The sequence below is a fragment of the Macrosteles quadrilineatus genome, unplaced genomic scaffold, assembly GCF_028750875.1.
Source record: "Macrosteles quadrilineatus isolate MER2022 unplaced genomic scaffold, UCM_ALF_1.0 Scaffold_5__1_contigs__length_97177068, whole genome shotgun sequence".
Lineage (NCBI taxonomy): Eukaryota > Metazoa > Arthropoda > Insecta > Hemiptera > Cicadellidae > Macrosteles > Macrosteles quadrilineatus.
Window position 1 is genome coordinate 91,408,100 of NW_026542598.1, and position 20,596 is coordinate 91,428,695.

Sequence of the window (20,596 nt, forward strand, 5' to 3'; positions counted from 1 at the left end):
ACGATAATAGGTCTTAATAAGATTAACATTTTTGCAAAATATCAAAGCTGTATCTCAAACCGTTTAGGAGTTATTAGTTTTTTGTAAAAAACACATAAATACCGACAGTCGGTAAACTAGACACCACAGACCCATGTTCCTATGGTGAAATGTGTTTGTCTTGACCTAAGGAATAACGCTATATACAAGTGTCCAGAGAGTTACGGGACACCCTGTATATATGAATATGAACGGATGGTGTTTTTGGCCTCTGGGGACCTCAAAACGAAAAAGTAAATCGGTCCCGGGTCTAGGTCTTACCATGAGACCTACGGTAATAGCTTATTCCCTATATGGGAAATTCGCTAAAACTGGACTAGGTCGGCAGGAAGTGGGTGGTACTGAAACAACTGTTCTCTTGGGAAAGGAAAGAGACCAGTGATTACGTGTCTAAATACAATGCTCTCCTAATTTTAATTCAAATACTTTATAGAGTATGCATTTAAATGGTCCGTTTTAATGAGATTTTTGGGACGTCGGCATAACAGGAAAAACTGCTATCCGTAGTGGCCTCGGTCCCGAGGGTCCGGGTAAGAGGGAGTCTACGATCTTTTCCAAATAAACTGCCGCCATTTTGAAACGGAAAAAGATAATTCATTATGTTTTCGCCAAAATGTTTGTCTATTTAATACATTTAAAATCATGTATAACATGACATATATTTACATTGGAAAATTCCGAGATTCTAACTAGTGACCCTCCGTTTTCGGCATACCCTGTATCGGAAAAATGTTGAAAATATTTTTATGTTATTCCTTGGGATTGACTTACGGGGAAATAATCTTATTTCATCCTTGTACGTTAAGCCGTTCTTCCGTAATCAATCTGAGACACATTACGTGGGACACTCTGTATAGTCCCTTAGCATTCGAAGTTCCCCTACTTCGAAGGCCGCGGCCTGGAGTTAAAGATGGCCGTGGACGTCAAGGTGCGTTAAAGGCGCGTCAAGGATCTACGGACCATCAATACAACGTCACGGATCGACGGATGCATCCCATGAGCCTGTCCGGAACGCGACCCGTCACCCCAAACCTCACATCCCAGTCTGCTGGTGCTGAGATCGAAGTCGAGTGACTAAAAGAATTTTATTTATTATTTTATTATTATTATTTTATTATTTATTTAGATTGTCTGTCTGTGTCAGAGTGTGTCTGTGTTTGTGGTGGCGTACTGGCGTAGATATCTCTGCAATTTTAATCTACTTCGGTTAATGTTAATGCTTCTTCAGTAGCAATTGACTTATTTAACTTACTTAAAAATAGTTTTACCAACGAATAATCTATTTTATGTCCTTAACTTTGCGCACTAAAGCCATGTCAGATCATACTGATCATTCATATGCACTTAGGGGTATGAAGAATTCTTCTAAAAACAACGTAAGTCAAGTTCACCTGAAATCAGATAACTGCAAGTGTTTGCATTAGCCTGCCCTTAAAAGTTAAGAGTTGTTGTTAATTTTAGTTATTTAAGGTAAACAAAGCTAAACTTACACCTTTCTATAGCTAAGTAATCCGATTAGGCTAGCAATCAATTTATAAGTCTTATCCTGGTCAGCCCGCTTTTGCCTATTTTTAAAAAACTGCATTAGGCCTATTAAGTTATGTAGGCTACATTTTAGATAGGGCTGTTTTAGTACTGTACATAGTTTAGGGACTGGTGAAAATATCAACTGACCTAACCGTGTCTATGGCGGTAAGATGTATATCTAGTCTATGGCCACCTAAGTTAGCTTAAACTTATTCCATTAAACTGGAAACAGTGGAAACCTAAGTTTGTAATTTCCAGTGCTACCTAGGCTGTGTAGGTGTAAGTTAGTGCAAACCATTGTAATACAGCCTATATCTACCTAGTATTAACCCTTCAAGGACGGGTGACGGTTATATTCGCCTAAGTCTTTGGCGATAAAGGACAGGTGGCAGATCTGCCTTCTCTTCAGACAGACTGGCAGCTGCTTTGAGCAGTAACCAGATGTTTTGTGGTATGAAGGCGCCACTTTCCTGCTCTCTCTATGGCTGCGCTCTCTCCTGCACTCACCCCTCTCTCCTGCGCCTCCCCTTCTCCCGCTCACCACCCACCTCCCTTGACGTTTTGCGCTCAACACTACGTTTTCTTTATTTATTGTTTACATAGGCCTATTGTTGCCTTAAGTTGTCATGCTTATTTCTTCAAAGACGGGTAAGTTAGCGGATACATCCTCTGCTTTTCTACTCATCCGCGGACGGCACCTAGCAGATATATCCACATAGCTAAAAACGAGTAAAAATTATTTTGACAATTGGAAGTGTTCTATTGTGTTTATTTTATGTACCTAGGCTTTACTTGTATAACAAAACACAAGTAAGGAAAATTAATGTCACGATTTCGCCCGCCCGGGAAGGGTTAATGTTTAGGCAAGCATGTTTCTTTAGAACCTTTATTGGCTGCACTTTAGTTTTCGTCCTACATTTACTCCCATAGGCCTACTGCAGTTTGGTTAAGGTTAGGTTTAGTTTAGAACAGTTTCATTTTACAATCAGCTGGTAGATTAATGTAAATACGGTACACAGAGGATACACGTCTGGTAACCGGACATGGATTAGACGTCCGGCAGTGAATGCCATTAACACAACGATACAATGTACAGCCATCGGTGTTCGTGGTGCAGTGGATAGAGTGCTCGGCTGATATGCAAGAGGCCCCTGGTTCGAATCCCATCGGTAGGCCCTTACTTTAACTTTTTGTCAAAGATTTTGCTTTGAATGCCATTTCTTCTTAACTGGACATCTTTTGTTTAGAATTTTTGACAACTGTAATTTTATTTATGAACATAATTTAATCTTCATTCGATTTTTTCATTATGGTTATGACAGTAACTGCCGGACGACGACGTGTATCCTCTGCGTAATGTATAATAGTAGGTAAATTTAAATGTAGGACATAAACTAAAATACCGTACAACCCCTTTTTTCTTAGCTTGTGTCAGAGCATATTTTAAGGGATTTTCACTGTACGACAGTGGCGCCAGATTTACTGGGGGGTCTGGGGGCTAAAGTTCCCCCCCCCGGAAATTTTTGCATAAATGAAAGGGAAAATCACACATTTCTACGTATCTTTTAATGAGTTTTCGATTATATTTGCTTGTAAGTCCATATAATCTCACTTAATTACCTACAAATTCTAGAACGTTGTAACAGGCCAAGGCTCTCTTCACAACCTCCTGGGCCAAAATCATAACTCAATACTCTAAAATACATAATGTTATTTTTTAAATTCTGACAAATTTAAAATTTGAATTATTACAAGAAATACAAATTCTAGAACGTTCAGGCCAAGGCTCCCTTCACAACCTCCTGGGCCATAATCATAGCTCATCACTCTAAAATATTTACACAATGTTATTTTTTAAATTCTGATACATTTAAAATGTGAATCATTCCAAAAAATATGCCGGCTCCACCCAAAGTCACTGGGCGACAAAATCTCAGCACTGGGCGACAATTCTGTCGCCCAGTTAACATGTTATTTTATGCCCTGGCTTGTGTGCATCGCAAGTAAAATCTGCACTTAACTTACTGTTCGAAATATATTTGCCTGTAGATGTGCAGAATACTTTTTTTAATTAAAATAGGCTAAAAAATAAGCACAATCAACCAACCAGCAGCAGTCAGCCAAGCAGTGGCCAACGATCGTAATACGCTCGTTCGCCGTGACGCCTAGAATGGCCACAGGCGTAATACGATAGTATGGGCCAAAATTTTTTAACGGTATAATCAACTCAGATGTGAACAATATATATAGGTTCCATTCAAAAGATAACGTTCTGAACCTTTATTTTATTATATAAACAAACCCTGTAGCAGGTATATAACAATGTCACGACGATTGGAAATCAAATGAATTTTTGAATTTTTTTTTCTTTCTAAACAAAAGGAATTAGAGTTTAGCTAAGTTTACTTCTACGGTTGAATTTTTACGATTTTTCAAAAAAAGGTCTGCAAAATTGCCAAAATGGGCTGGCCATTCCACACTTCTAACATTGGCCACTGATAGGGTTAAAAATTTAAATAGGTAAAAATTAACATCTTAGGCCTTAGCTTATGGGTTGCCATGCTGGTGACGAAATATAGGCATAAACAGAAAATCAAAACAAATGGAAGGAATTCCAATCATCCCATGTTTTAGAAGTCTGCACGTTAGGTAGGTACATAATATTTTTGTTCGAGTTTTAGACCACTGAACGACCCCTAGTCCTTTTTAATGGGCCGAACATTAAATTACGCTTTGAGCATACACTTTTAAAGTTTAAATTAAAAAGTTTGATTGAAGGCTCTTTAATCCTCTTATCTTAGGTAGGCCTAACACTTAACTTATTCACTGTTCCATCCTGTTACTTAATTGTCTAATTTAAATTATAACTTCTGATGTATATGTAGGGCCTATTTAAAGATTTAAAGAAATTTTTAAAGTCACCTGATAACCAACTGTATTTACAGGTACTTGAGTGTCGGGTGTGTCAAGACGTGTTTGGACTGGTAGGAGACAAGGTACCTCGTTTGTTGTATTGTGGCCACACTGTCTGTCATACCTGTCTGCTACGTCTGCCTTTGACGGAAAACACCATACTATGTCCATTTGATCGTCAGCCTACTCCAGTCGGTAAGTGAAACTTGACATGTTTCAGCCAATTACATAAAACATTTTAGGCCTTAATGAAGGTTCAAGCTAGAGCCCGTGGTTAGCATGTGACACACTATGGGCCTGGAAGGTAAACAAGTCCCCCTCCTTACCCACTCATATGAATCATCAAATGTCTATGCAAGTTCACATCGCGCAGAGCTTGTGATCTTGACCTGTCCCACTGCCGACCCAGTCACACTCTGAACTCCTACCCATCGCTTGTTATTCGTCTTTTTAAAAAAACTAGTGGTCGTCCTGTGGTCGAAACTCGACCAAAAATAATTAATGTACAGACTTCTCTATTTTCTCCCCACACTGTAAATAAAACATGTGATTGGAATTTCTTCCATTTGTTTTGATTTTCTGTTTACATTTTGTTGTTATTTCGTCACCATCATGGCAACCCATATGGTCCATGTTAATTTTTTGAAGTTTTCAAATTAATTTTTTGTTCTTATTTGTTAGCCTATTCTAATTTTTAAAAGCATTCTGCACATCTACAGGAAAATGTCTTTCCAACAGTATGCGTAGATTTTCCCTGCGAAGCACACGAGCTGAGAAAAAAGGTTTTAAAGAAACATGCTTGCCTATTAATATATAGATAGATAGGAGTTCGTGCTCTTGACAAAAAGCGATTTAAGTCAACGCTATGCCATATTGTGCTCGATCGACGGTTATACTTCTGGTAAGAAATGTTTGACGAACCTATAACTTAGTATTTGTAAATAATACCGCCACACCCGCCATTGTTGCTTAGTTGTGTATATATGTATAGTGTTTTTAATATTTTAAATATATAAAAGAAGGAACTAAGGTCAAAGATGAAGAAACCAAGTAAGCAGGTAAGTAGGCCTAAGTAATGAAAACAGCCTAGGCATTTTAGGATTTGACACGTGCATCCACAACATAAGTTAACACCTTTTGATCGTTAACAAGAATACCCACAATATAGTAGGTAGGGTAAAAACAAAAACTGTCATTTAAATAACTTAAAATAAGTTAAACTTTTACCGACATACAATTTTTACTTGAAAGAACACATTTTTGAAAACTGGATTTAGGAAAAACATAAGTTGTAAATTCAAACAAATTTTGTTTAATTTGAGATGTACCTATTAAATTCACATTACTTAAATAGGATACTACAAACCTAAGTAACTTACTGTAGCATAGGTAGGGCTATTCATTGAAATGCAGGCATTTACAACTGTCAATAAGTTTACTAACACTTTTAGTATTGGGTCACCTTCATTATTTTTGTTAAACTCGTTTATGACCATAAAAAACTAGTTAATTTTTAGCATTAGGTTGTAACATCACTTTTAGTAAACAGATCATTCAAAATTTGTTTTCATTAAAAATACTAGTCTACTTATTTTTTGTACCTTTTACTTACAGTCTAACTCTTTTTCACCGTGGTTTTTTGCGTAGGCCGTACTCTTTCTAAATTCACTGTCTCTTTGTTTTTTTCTCATTATTCACAAAAACATTATGTGAATTTTACAGTGTAAAATAAAGGATCCTGAAAGACGTAAATACAATCATTGGCAAAAACACGACAATTACATCACTGTAGGCCCTATTATACTAGCCATACTGATCAAATGTTTCTTACAATTGCAGCTAACATTGGCTATTAAAGGCAATGAACGAGTTGCACATGCAAACAGTATAGTGAAGAGTCATGAGTGAGAAATGAAATTGAGGAGGTTTCTATTGAAAAAGAAAGAAAGAAAAAAGTGCTTTATTCTTCACAACTTACATCTTGTACAAATTTATGTAATACAGCTCGTAAAAAACATAAAATAAAAGCAACATTAATTTGTTTAAAAATGTGGTTCCAAGCGAGTCTCATGATTTTTAATTATAATTGAAGAGAAATAAAGAAAGAAATAAACTAAATATAGAAAGAAACTAGAAACTATAAATAAACTAAAGAAATATCTATTCTATATATAATTCAGTTTTTAAAATCTTTGTACAACTAAATCTAGAGTTCTACTGGACCGATTTTATTAATTGATGGGTCGTTGGAAAGCTTAGGTCGTGTAGATTTGCAAATAATTATGAAAGTTTGTTTTTGTTATGATTTATGGTGAAAAGTTTAAAAAAAAAAACATGCTTTCCATAAGAAATACATTAAAAAAGACGTTTTTCACACTTTTTATTTGGGTGCGACTTTTAGCTGCCATTTTTTAATATTTACAAGAAGTGCATGGTATCAATTTGTTGGAAATTTTATTCTCTTTCAGAATATCACCTTCCATTTTGGTCGATTTCCTCACCATTTAAAAGTTATTTGCAAAAAAGCTAAGCAACCTCCGAATTTATAGTAATGAGAAAATATTGAGTTTGGGATATTTTTGTTAAACTTTGTACAACTAAATCTAGACTTCTACTGGACCGATTTTGTTAATTAATGAGTCATTAGAAAGCCTAACTCATGTAGATTTGCAAATAATTATAAAATTGTGATTTCATTAAATATTTGTGGTGAATAAGTAAAAACGACAAAAATACATTAAAAACTGCTTTTTTGAAGTTTCTGTTTTCAAGATTCTATTTGTAGCCAGCTTTTGGCTGCCTTTATTAAGTATTTTCAAGAAATGCATAGTAGTTATTTGTAGTAAATGTTATTCTCTTTCAGAATATCACATTCACTTTAGTCGATTTCCCCTCCATTTAAAAGATATTGGCAATAATCTAAGTGATCTCCAAATTTATAGTGGTGAGAAAATACTGAATTAGATATTATTAAACTTTGTACAACTAAATCTAGACTTCTACCGGACCGATTTTGTTACTTAATGGGTCGTTAGAAAGCATAATTTGTGTATATTTGCAAATAATTATGAAAGTTTGATTTTATTAGATATTTGAGGTGAAATAATAAAAATAAAAAATAATACATTTAAAACTCCTTTTTTTCCAAGTTCATATTTCCAATTTTATATTTGTAGCCAACTTTAGGCTGCCTTTATCGAGTATTTTCAAGAAATGCACAATAGTAATTTGTAGGAAATTTTATTCTCTTTTAGAATGTCACCTTCCACTTTGGTCGATTTCCTCGCCATTTCAAAGTTATTTGCGAAAAGTTAAGCAACCTCCAAATTTATAGTAGTGAGAAAATACTGAATCAAAGATGTTGTTGTTAAGCTTTGTACAATTAAATCTACAGTTCTACTGAACCGATTTTTTAAATTAATAGGTCATTGGATAGCCTAATTTGTGAAGATTTGCAAATAATTATGAAAGTACTGTTGAGGTTGCAAGTACGATCGTTTGGCTATAAATCGATGATAAATAACTCCATTTTTGAACAGTTTGTGTTGGTCGTGATTGAGCTGTGTGCTTTGCCTGTCAATCGTAGGCAGCGCCACCAGCGTTGCTATGCTGAGTGCATGGCAACGCTGGTGGCGCTGCCTACGATTGACAGGCAAAGCTCTTTCAAAACACTTAATGCTTTTTACCTTGAGGTTGGCATTCTGGGTTATAGTAATATGTTTTCTGTGGTAGAAGAGCCCTCCTGTAAACCATCGCCCGCCTGCGAAACATTGAACTCGAAAAAAACCAAATTAACTTCCATAAGAAATGTAAAGTGAGGCAGTTTGTGCATAACTTGAAATATACGTAAAAATTAATGCCAATGCTTGATGGCAAATCTTCGGTACGTCCATACCTTTAGTTTAAGGCCAAAATTATAAAAATCGGACGGGTAGAAAAGCAAACCCGACTCGGAAAAGAAAAACCAATTATTTTTATAGATGGTAATAATTGGTTTACCAGTATGCATAGGTAATCTAATCATACAAAACATGTGTTATTAATTCAACAGCTTATTGTTCTAATTTTATCTAATTAATTGTTCTTTGATTAAATGTTGTTCAATTTGCATTTGTATTTAAAGTGTGTTCATTATGTTAAGTGTGTGATTCTAATGTTATGTGCTTAAACTGTACCTTTAATAAAAGTAAGTAAAGTGGTGTATGGATTTCATAATCATTATTTTACTAGAGACCGTTGTATTTAACCACAACGGGCACTGTTGCTAGTTAATAAATAAACTTCCAGTCTCGTTACAAAATGGTTGCTTGTATCTTTAATTTAGACAAAAAGTTCAGTACCTACTGTGTTAATAATAATTAATATTTCAGTAGGTGTACTAAAGTTAATAAAATAAGAATTTTTATTGACTCTTGTACACAACTATAATTTATTCAACTGAAAGTATTTGACTTAACCGTGTTTTGTGTTTAATTTGTGTCTTTTCTATCAATAAGAAAAAAAGGAGATAAGTGTAGTTTATTTTATAAATATTGCAAATTGCAAGTAAAACTTCAAAATAATGTTTATGGTAATTCCAAATGAATATCACTTCTTATGTACCGGTAATGTGTTTGGGAATTGACTGTATTAAATGACATTTTGAGTAATCCGACCCAGGTCCGGTCCCATTAGGGTCGGTTAAGAGTGGGTCTACTGTATTTTAAAATTATTATTGATAGCTTAGGCTATTGTAGGCCTACCCGTACCGTCGTATTTAATCTGTGGATAACAAATTCCGCGTGTCTTATCCTTGCTGCTCTGGTTATTTGACCAATTGTTCTAACCACATTATGGGTCCACGCCTGATAGATTTCCACTGCACACACAAAATACACCTTAAAATAACCCTAACAAATTACTTGCCAAATAAATTACACTTTGTTTTCAATGTGGCTATTTGAAACATTGAAGTATTACACAGTTGTGTTTGACAGGGAACTCCGGTGTGTGGGGTTTGAAGAAGAACTTTGCCCTCTTAGAGCTCCTAGAGAGGCTGCAGGACTCTCAGGAGAGAGATGCTGTTGCTGTCCTACTGTCTACAGACGTCTTGCACAAGGAGAGAATGGTAGGCTCCATAGATATGACGTGATTTATTAGAGTAGGTTCCATACATACCGTACTGAGCTTATGATTGTTTTTTAAAATAACCTAATTTACGTTTGACATAAAAGGTTTGACGCTAAGGTTTGACATAAAATAATGTCATCTAACCCGAAATTTGTCACCACAAACAGTTACCTATAGGAAAAAAGTTTATGACATTTTTTTCAACACATTATAGGCTTATACTGTACAGTTTTGACTACACGACCTTTAGTGCTATCCACTTTATGATGTAAGACTAAATTACTTACGTAATTCCCGTCACAGCTCAATAACATATGTCTATTCAGGACATGTTTCGGTGTTAAAACACCATCGTCAGCTTCAGGTACATAGTGTAGAGTTGATCAGTTGTTAACATCGTCAGGAGATAAACACAGTACGGACACGAATAAATACATAAAACAATGAAACATTTTAAAAACAGGCCTGTTCTAACAAAAATGACCGACCGCACAGGTAGCAAGGGACAGACTAGACCAGCTTATGCTTATCAGTTGTGTGAGAGAGAAAGAGATATTGGGCAAGGATCAGCTGTTGTAGGATGGACGGAGTTATTGATGAGTGAATTAAAAATGGTGTGGGAACTGAACTGCAGTTTTTCATTTAATATAGTCTCACGGGTGTTAACGTTGTTAAAACTTTTGTATATTTCATACTCCTCTAGAGTGTCCATCTTTTTCCCTTTTCTGCAAGTGTGTAGAATTTCCAAGCTGTCGTCAATATTTCCCATTGTAGGCTATGATTGAAGTCAATTAAATGTTGTGCGAAGGTGGATTTTGGTTTGGTTACGCTGGAAACTGGTCTGTGCTTTTTAAACCTTGTTTTGAAACTTCGTCCTGTTTGGCCAACATACATACTAGGACATCAGCGCATTTTAGTTTATAAATGCCAGTTTTACATTGTATGTCCTTTGCGGTAGTTTTTGAGGCTAATATTTACTCTGTTGCTAGTGTTGAAGGTCAACTTTATGTTATTTTTCTTGAATTCTTTTCCCAATGTAAAACTGGCAATTATAAACTAAAATGCGCTGAATGTCCTAGTATGTATGTTGGCCAAACAGGACGATGGTGTTTTAACACCGAAACATGTCCTGAATAGACATATGTTATTGAGCTGTGACGGAAATTACGTAAGTAATTTAGTCTTACATTATGTCCAACAGCTCAGGGGCTACACACATGGATTTAAATTCTATCCACTTTGTTTCAAGCAGGCCTAGACCATGAAATCGCAAGTTAATTCTGTGTAGTATCAAAGTACAATGTAGCGGGTACGGTAATACCCTTTTGCTGGGTCTGTACTCGGAAGATTATTTGGTAGCCTGATTCGACCAGTTTGGCAAATCCTCATAACTACATACTGCTTGGGGCCCCTTTGGTAAAATAATAGAGACTATTTTAAAAGTAAACAAAGATTTCAGCCAGATTGGGCTACCTGAGAAAGTTAGGGTCTAGAGGCTAATCGATACACAGTACTAATATTTTATTCCATATCAAAGGTCTTCAGAGGGTGAATCGAAGAGAAACGATAATCCAAGCTAAAAACTAGTGTTAGGATATTCTGAACTCTCTCTGCTTTCAACAACCTATGTGCAATAACCTGTGACTATTGATACAAATAAACATTAGATCCCGATGTTTAAGTTTTTCCTAGCACACTCTAGCGCATTCTGTGATTAGCTCACATAACTATGTTCTTTTTTTTATAACAAATTGGTAACAGCTGCTTTATATGGAAGAGATATCTACCTCAGTATCCAATAATCAAGGGTATAATTTAGGTCTCAACATTTTTAGAAATTTTAAATCTCGTTCTATGAGACAAGATCACAAATGATGAGAAGTTTTGTTAAGTGTAAATAGTGTGAGACATGTTTTAACATAGCCAAAAAAAAGTCACTCCAAAACCATTACAAAAATATCAAAAGACTGAAAAATTGTTACCGTACTTCACATTTAACTAGTAAAACTGATGTTTCAGACTGATAAATTTTATATTTAACAAAGTTGAACTATATCCTAACTGATATCACCATGTTATGTATGAGAAGGGAAATCCCGTCTCGTCTTGAACTAAAAATCCAATCTCGTCCACCCCTAGTATAAGTGAAAGAAAATACCTAAAAACTGTGTCTGGCTTTTGCTGCTACCTACTAGCTAAAATTTGATATAATTTGCTCGAGTATTTAGTTTACTGAATTTAATAATGGGTGTACTGGCTTTAGGAATGGTCTAGGAATTTAAAATAAATTCAACCACAACATTCTGTGGTGACAGGAGACAAGAAGGTTTCAACCAAGTCTTGGTCAGTTCTGTTGGTCAACTTGTGTGCTATATTCTTTCCAACTGCACCTTGCTCTATGTGCTGAAGTTCAATATTCGTCCCAATGTTTCAGTTGGGTATCCGATGTGATGAGAATGATGCTCACACAGCTGTTCTGTACTGCATCGTGTGTGCGACTCACTTGTGTGAGGTAAAGTGTTTGATACTAGATGTGTTAACCCTTTGAGTTCTAGGCCAATAATTTTTATTTTGTAAGACTTTTTTGGTTTACATTTCAATTCTATTACATGTTGTTGAATTTTAACTGTTTTATTCTCACTAGGTCTATTGTATTAATCAGGCTAATTTGGAATAATAAGTCAATTAAAAAAAATATATAACAAAGAAAAGTTTTGTATTTGCAGTAAATTGTAATGTTCTAATAGAATTATTTGAAACCAAAGTCTCGTAAAATTGAAAGACATCTTGTTTACACATAATATCGAACTAAACCTTGAGGTTGTTGGATAAGATTATCATAATATAGCATTTTTAGGAGGAAGAAAATTATTTTGTCAGTGAAACCTCTGTAACGCCTCACTTTATGATCTCTGTTGTGGTTCAACTGAAAAATATCATAAATAGTGTTGCCAACTAGTAACGCAATGAACAACATGGTTGTTGCACCATCTGTTAACATTTGTTGTCGTCAGCAATACCGGTTTTTCTCTGTAATCTCCGGAAGAACAGATAGCCAAGGTGGCTAGGGCGAGTGTCACTTGGCCAGTGGCATTCGTCTTCTCGGGTTTGAGTCCCATCCTGTGTGCTTGTAGCGATATACTACGACCACTGGGGCATAGTGAGATGCTCACTCCTTGGTTAAGACGTACACCTCGAATCATCGGATTGGGCGAATCTTTTAGCCAAGTGGTTGTTAGTGTATCCTAAAAACATGCAGGTTGCCAATGGCTGATTTGCTACTTTTGTTGAAATAATTTGTTTATAGCTACTTAATTTTAAAAATGATATAAGGCCCAACAAAAGAAAATGCATAGGCCTAATGAAGATAAAAGCATTGGGTCAAAATAATCCCAGTTGCTACTCCATCTTCATACATAATAATAATAATGAAACATTTTATTTTGTCAAACATGATAGAATTTACAAGTTATTTCCTCGACAGGTATGCAGCGAGAGTTCTCACGCCACTCGGACGCTGGGCAAGCATCGCCGAGTGCCGTTGTCAGAGAAGCCGCGTGAGCGACCACGATGTCCCGCCCATCCAGCACACCCAGCGGAGTTTGTGTGTCTTCAGGATGAGTGTCAAGCGTCGGCCGCATCTCAGAACACCGTCATGTGCTTCATATGCAAGGACTACGGACGACACAAGAACCACAAGGTAGGATAGTGAGTGATAAGTACAAAACCGTCACTTAGTACTTAGTTTTACGACTTCTAGTCTATATTCCTCTAGTATTCAATATGAGTCTATGTAAATTATTTTTCATATTGAGCCTACATTGAATTAATACAAGATAAAGTCATGTCCTGTTTCATTGAAGCTTCTAAATAATAGTTAAACATTAATTTATCCCCATACGTTGCAAGCTCAGGTATGTTAAGAGCAAAAAAAGCACAGAATCATTGGAAACAAATTAGTTTAGAGTGTTGAGAACTTGTGCCGTAGAGGCATGTTTAGCCGCCATCTTGAATTAACCGGGTAGAACCCTCTTAAATTGAATTAGAAACATCGCTACTTAACCTAAACAAGTTTAAATATTAACAACAACAATTGACATCTCTTAGAACTCTCAGTTGGTACAAAACAATCATTGTTGCCAACATAAAATCCATAACTCTAAATTCCTCCGAATTACAATGAGTTATAAACATTGTTTAAGAACATTCATTTAAAAATGTCAAAAAAATTTCTAGTTGCCTATATACAAGAATTTGCACAATTTAATTCTTTAAAATTTACTTATTTAAGCTACTTGTAATAATTTAGGACTTATTGGCTATAAACATAAATAGTTACTGTAGCCATTTTGAAAGCTCAGTCATATGAGGCTTACGCTCCTCCGGAGAGTGGTGGACTTTTCAGTTGTTTTTTTCAGGCATTTTTACATAAGACTCTATTGACTGAAATTAAGACAGACAGACAGAAATAGAGATGAGACTTGTTTCGGCTTCTTTAATGTATAAAACGTAAAAATAACCTAAAACTAAAAAGTTATAATTTTGAGCAATGTACTGACAAAACTCTAATTTTATTTATATAGATTTCTTCTAGGTTACAACAATTTTACTAGTCTAGTAGAATAGGCTTTTTTAAAGTAAGCTACAGTACCTCCCCAACAACTAATAGACTCGCCCACCACAACAATAAAAACATTTTGTTACTTTGAATCACTTCAATTTGATTAAAAATTAAAGAAACAACAGAGCAGAGAGTAGGCTATTTAATTTCTTGTGTATTTCACGTTTTAAAGTAGCAAAATAATACAAATATTTGGAAGTTATGTTAGTCTACATGAAAATTAGCAAAAGACTTATTGTTTAATCTTGTTGCTGGTGGAATAGAAAAAATTATCGTATACGACTTAACCGGGAAGGTGTTTAAGGTACTCACATGAAATTCCACGCTTGGCAAGCCTGGCATGGAAACTTTTTTTTAAGAGGTTGGCGGCCTCTTTTAACCTTGCATTTGCCCGTCCACATAGACTACAGATCTGTGCGTGGAACGTATCCAGCAAAGCAAGGGGTGAGCCGGTACAGTACAAAGGTGAACTGTACTGATAAAAGTTTGTGGCAGTGACCAGGATCCGAACCCACGACACTTCTGCCTTGGGCCCAAAGTCAGTGACGCTACCAACTGAGCCACCGACTCACCGTATTGTAACTATCATGCTCGTACCATACACCTACTTAATAACACCTACTTAATACACTACAATAGGTTGTGTTCATTAATCATTATTGTTACATACGTTACAGCACGCTCTGGTAGAGGTGGAGGCTGAAAATATCCGATCGTCTGTAATCAACGCTTCTCAACACATGCGAACATTGATGGAAGATATGAGAGAGACTGTTCATCGGCTAGGTATGTTTTTTGACTACATTAGCAGATGTCCCAAAACCTCTCAGTAGGCATTACCTAAATTACTTACTGATAAATGTACATTTTGAAGCACCTTTTCGATTACAGATTAAATTTATGGGTCAAATTTCTTACTAGAACCGGGTTGACTTACTCCTAGGGTAAAGCATGTATAATTTGTCCTGATAGACATAACCAAACCAAAATAAAAATACCCCCGCCGCAGAAAACCTGCAGACTAAGCGAATTTCCATTTGCCTGATTGAATTTACTCTAAAATATCTACTTAAAAATATCACACTTATTCCCTATTTAAATAGCACTAGTACACCTGTTGCTCGAATTCGAGCAATTGCTAAGTATTACAGGCGTTATTTCAAAACTAATAACAGTCATAATTTCCAATGACTTTAAAAAGTCTACTCAAAGATAATGTTATCAATCACTTCACTCTATTTATCGAAAATGAAAACGAACTCACTCTGAAAACAAATGCTCACTCCACTCCAGTTATTGAAACTAAAAACTAACTCACTCTGAAAACTAACGCTCTTGTGTGTATTATGAACAGGTGCAATTAGACTAATACAAATTATTCGTCTGTTTAACACGTTCGCTGCTACGGACATTCCGGAACGTCAAACGGGCCACGGCGCCATGAGCTAGGAACGTTCCGGAACGTCGTCATTCATTGATGTTTAACGTTACCATGGATCAGCCAGCTCGTCACGAGCGTCCTATATTTCTTTGCAGCTCGTGGGGAATATATATTCTTTTCTGACAATAAAATATATAGTTTCCCAAAATCACCACCAGGGTCGTACTATGTCCAAAGCCAGTTTTATTGCAGAAGATTGCCATCCAGTACAACTACTGTTGTTTTTACTGTAATTCAGTGTAACGACAGCAATGTTTACGTAGTGGCGAACGTTAGTTCAGCTCCTGGCGCCGTCCCGGCATCTAACGGTCAGCAGCGAATGTGTTAAGTAAACAAAATCTTTCCTTCATAAGAAATACATTGGGATTTTGATGGCCTGTCAGGCAAAGCCCGAGGGCTTGTATTGCAGGAATTGTTGAAAGGGGGCGTCTACAAATACTTAATTGTGACACCTCGTATGTAAAAATCCGCCCATTATTAACGGAGGAGTAGTGTTTCGTAGAAATCGTCTCACGTATTATATACAGTAGACTCCCTCTTATCCGGACTCCTGGGCACCGAGGCCAGTCCGGATAACGGTTTTTTCCGGTTTAACCAACATCCCAAAAACTCGTTATGTAACCCAAATATTTGACTTAAATTTAAGAGAGCATTGTATTTATACACGTGATCACTGGTCTCAAATCTTTACCACGAGAACAGTCGTTTCAGGACAGCCCAATTCTTACCGATCTAGTCCAGTTAAACCAATGTGCAGATAAGAGTTGTCCAGTTAAAGAGATTTCATTTCCGTCGAGTGTAGTCCGGTTAAACCGGTGTCTGGTTAAAAGGTGTCTGGATAAGAGGGAGTCTACTGTATAAGGATTAGTTAAACAAGTACTTAGGTTTGCTGGAACAGGGAGGGTAAAAAAGTGTCATTTTGTAAAATGTTAATAGTTTAGTAGCCTATGAAATAAATGCATTTTCCAATTTTCATCAAAATATGTTCATAAAGCTAAACAACAGCAAACAGCAGTAGTTTACTTTTTCTCCATAAGAATAACATTGGAATTTTAAATTAATTTTTTTTTAGAATTTTCTCTGTAACTATTAGGCGAATAACAACGCTTGTGCTAAATTTTTGGGTGCTCTACAAAATTGGTTTTTAAATAAATTGCAAAAATTTTATATTTTTAGGTAGAGGTGTGCGGATATCCGAAAAATCGGGTCGGATTCGGTTCGGTTCGGATATCCGTATCCGAACCGAGCCCAAATTCGATATCCGACACTATCCGTTATATATCCGACTTTTTCGGATAGACAATATATTTTGACGTTTTGGACAGAAAACTTAATCTCCATAGCCACCATTAGTTTCCCAGGACAAAATTACAGCAATACGTTTCCAACGACCTAACAGCAAACGGCAAAGAAGCCGTATGATGCAATACAGATAACTAGTTTAGTCGTTATCGGCTGTTTTGCTTTACGATTAGATTCGTCTGGAACGAACAGACATAAAGCAGAAAAGACCTACCATGGTCAAATGAAAGTTTCAAAGTAGAAAAATCTAGCCTACTACTGTGATGTTACGTAAACAATAGATTAAATGTTTCCCGAAAAAAAATCAGAATAGAAACAATAGAAAGGCAACACAATAGAAGGGTGGGAGGGGTTGGGCAATGACCTCGAAAGGAGCGCGGGTAGTGAGTCAAGTAGGACCGGAGGGGGAAGGGGTGGGTAAGACCTTGAAGCTATATATAGACTTGCACTACTTCCCTAAACCTAGAGGACTGGCCGGCGCGAGTGGTATTCCAATCACAGGACAAGATACGTTGTTTTTTGGGTATTCATTGCCCGGTTTGACTTTGGATTGTCTTACTGTGTAGAAACTTTGAATAATAAAAAATAAAGTCAGAACTAACCACGATTATTTAGCATTTATTGTGTACATATTAAATGATTAAACGATAGGGACCATGGATATATACAAACTTTTGTCGTGATTTTAATTTCAACATCAAAATACAATATTGCACAATCGTGATATTTTAGGTCATTGACCTTTATTATGCATCCGGTATTGCTGTTTCAGAAGAGAAGCACGTTGATAAATTATAAATTGATATTCCCGTAGTTAAAAAGAATTATTTTATAAACCTATAAAACAAAATCATAAAATCTTACATAAAGATAACAAAAAATAAGGAAATTGTAAAAAGGGTATAAAGATAACAACGTCGTTTTTGTTTCTCTTTGTTCTTCTATTTCTTGGGTTTCCCTTATCACGCATTCAACAAGTTGCCATGGTTACTAATCACCCATGTCGTTATCAGCTTTTTTGGCATAGCGCACAGCAGGGGGTAAAACTTGACGAAAATCGGTTAATTTTTACCTATTATTTAATTACCAATGAATGTACTACTTTATTGGTATTTGGTACTGTATATCGGTCCAAATGGCCGATTTTTGTCAAATTTTACATCAAATTTATTTAAATTTGAAGGTGAATATTAATAAAACAATTATTACCAAATATTTGTATTGATTTGTGGTATTGGGTTCCCCACTGAGTGCAGCCGAGCGGCACTAATGAGGGTCAGACCTTCTTGGGGGTGAACAATAGACGGCTTATCTGCTTATCAGACCCTCCCCTCCCCCGTGGTCTGGAGAAAGCTTGTAAACAAACTATTGCACAAGCACGCGTGACTTGACATTGGGCTGCTTCAATTATAATTTTGTCAAATGAACTGTGATGTTTCAAAATCAAAAACAATAATTTGGGACCGTACTGCTTAACAATAATGGACTGCAATTATTGTTGAACATACAATCCATTTTTAACAAACTAAGATTATACGATTCAAATACAATATAAAGATTATCTTGGTATTTTACTTGGGGTAATGAAGTTATGTAGGCTAGTGTAATTCTCGGTTCATCAAGGTTCTACTGAATTATGTTTGGCAGTGAATATGTGTAGAATTCAATTTATAAATTCAGGGTTACACAGTTATAAAGTCTAATTGCCCAACATCAAATCGTGAGCTAGAGCCAATTTAGTGCATTTATTTTTTTTTATTTATTTATTTATTTTTTTTTGTCCTAGGACGCTAGGCACGAGCCTGGGATTGTTTTTCACATTACTTCAGGCTAGACCTAGGGGTTGCGGCATTATCACTTAGATAAAATCCATTGGTGACTTGGCGAGGATCGAACCCGGGACCGAAGTCCCGCACTCTAGCCACTACGCCAGCTCGCTCCCCAATTTAGTGCATTAGTGATGTTTTCTACACTTGGCAAACCCACAAAATGCCACTTAAGCCCAATAATCCGTTCCAAAAACGTAAGGAAATACAATGTGAAAATAAACTTGAGATCGAACTCCTTGGCTTGTGAGAACCAGGAAACAAGATAAAACATAACCTCAAGTAAACAAGCCCAAACGTTTGACATCAGTCCTGCTGAGCTAAGGTGTTTGTGAAGATTTCGGCTGCTAGTGTACTTAATTCAAGCAACCAACTTTTGAAAATAAATGTTGTGAATTGTCATTTTCAAGAGAGAGAAAACTGTGGACTTGGCTAATTTGAAATTCTATAGTTCAAAATCGTCATTTAAGTTTATTTACAAAGCTTTACATTGTTTTGTAGGTTAAAAATACATATGCAGCTTATTATTAACCGCGCCGAACTATCCGAATCCGAAAATATCCGAATCCGAACCTCCCAATATCCGATCCGATCCGAACCGAGCCTCAACTATCCGATCCGAAATGAAATTTCACTATCCGCACACCTCTATTTTTAGGGTCAAAATGGGAAAACTCAATTTTAACCCCAAAAAACCCTTATAAACCCCCGTTCCCATAGTCCAATCATGCTGGTTCGCGAACTTGTCCGAATAAATATAGGTTTACTTGTTTATACAAAATTTCATCAAAATCAAATCATTTTTGCTTGAGATATCGTGTTAACGGACACACACACACACATATATATATAAAATGAATTTGAATAAATTGTGATTTTGGCCTCTGGGGACTTAAAAACAAAAAAGTAAATCAGTCCCGGGTGCGGGTCTTACCATGAGTACTATGGTAATAGCTTATTCCCTACATGAGAAATTTGTTAAAAATACATATAACTCCCTAAACCCAAGGAAATACATTCAAAACTGGTATTTGTATTGAAAAGCACTGCTCAGGATTTGTAATTGATGGTTGTAATGAAAAATCCTTAGTTTTCATTTTCTCATTCTTGTACCAGCATAGTAGTATAATAATTAGCCATATTTTATTGTTATATTATTATTATTATTCTGAGCAGCAACATTCCATGATTTAAACTGTAAACTCCTGTCAATTATTAATTAACCGTGAATGGGTGACTTGAGAGCCCTCTAGATTATACCTCTGTAATAGTTGTTAGTAATTTTGGAAGATAATTATGTTTTGAGAGGAAGAACAGGCTTTCCTGTGTACAAAACTATCATACTTGTCAGTGTATCAAATGAATCTATAGGAAGGTAAGCCTGATTTTGATGTTCATTCTAAAAATAATTGTTAAATAAGATTACTAGGATGCAACTAACACAATCACAATGGCTTATAGACCGAAAAAGTAAGACTGACGTGTTGTGTTTGTAGATCAAGTAGCCGTGGGGCTAGAGGGTCACTTGGGTCCGAACGGTGAACTGTTGGAGCCTGGCACTTGTGAGTTGGCGAGAGCTCGTGTAGAACAGTACTTCACACAACTGAGGGAGACGCTACTACTTCAGGTAATGATTATCACCAGTAAACAATTAATAACGCCGTGGTCATTGCCACAGACCGAGGTATACATTTGAATCTTACATATAGACCGGCTGTCACTTGGTTAACAGTACACACAGACCACGGGCGAAACCCTGTAAAACAGTGATCATTTACATTGTAATACGCAACAATCGTGTTTGTAAATAATTTATTC

The 20,596-nt window shown here is 36.1% G+C and overlaps 2 protein-coding genes across 2 annotated transcripts in view; one reads left to right on the top strand and one right to left on the bottom strand.

Moving 5' to 3' along the window:
* Positions 1-237: 237 nt before the first annotated feature.
* LOC128994154 (uncharacterized) overlaps positions 238-20,596 on the bottom strand; it is a 230,738-nt gene continuing 210,379 nt past the window's right edge. The window contains exon 2 of the mRNA XM_054418477.1: positions 238-248. The gene's annotated coding sequence lies outside the window, so the exon portion shown is untranslated. The remainder of the gene's footprint in view (positions 249-20,596) is intronic.
* LOC128994157 (E3 ubiquitin-protein ligase TRIM23-like) overlaps positions 1,166-20,596 on the top strand; it is a 33,108-nt gene continuing 13,677 nt past the window's right edge. The window contains exons 1-7 of the mRNA XM_054418481.1: positions 1,166-1,415; positions 4,512-4,674; positions 9,456-9,586; positions 12,023-12,100; positions 13,073-13,288; positions 14,887-14,995; positions 20,275-20,405. Coding sequence (XP_054274456.1) covers positions 1,326-1,415; positions 4,512-4,674; positions 9,456-9,586; positions 12,023-12,100; positions 13,073-13,288; positions 14,887-14,995; positions 20,275-20,405 — 918 coding nt within the window. The 5' untranslated portion in view covers positions 1,166-1,325. The remainder of the gene's footprint in view (positions 1,416-4,511; positions 4,675-9,455; positions 9,587-12,022; positions 12,101-13,072; positions 13,289-14,886; positions 14,996-20,274; positions 20,406-20,596) is intronic.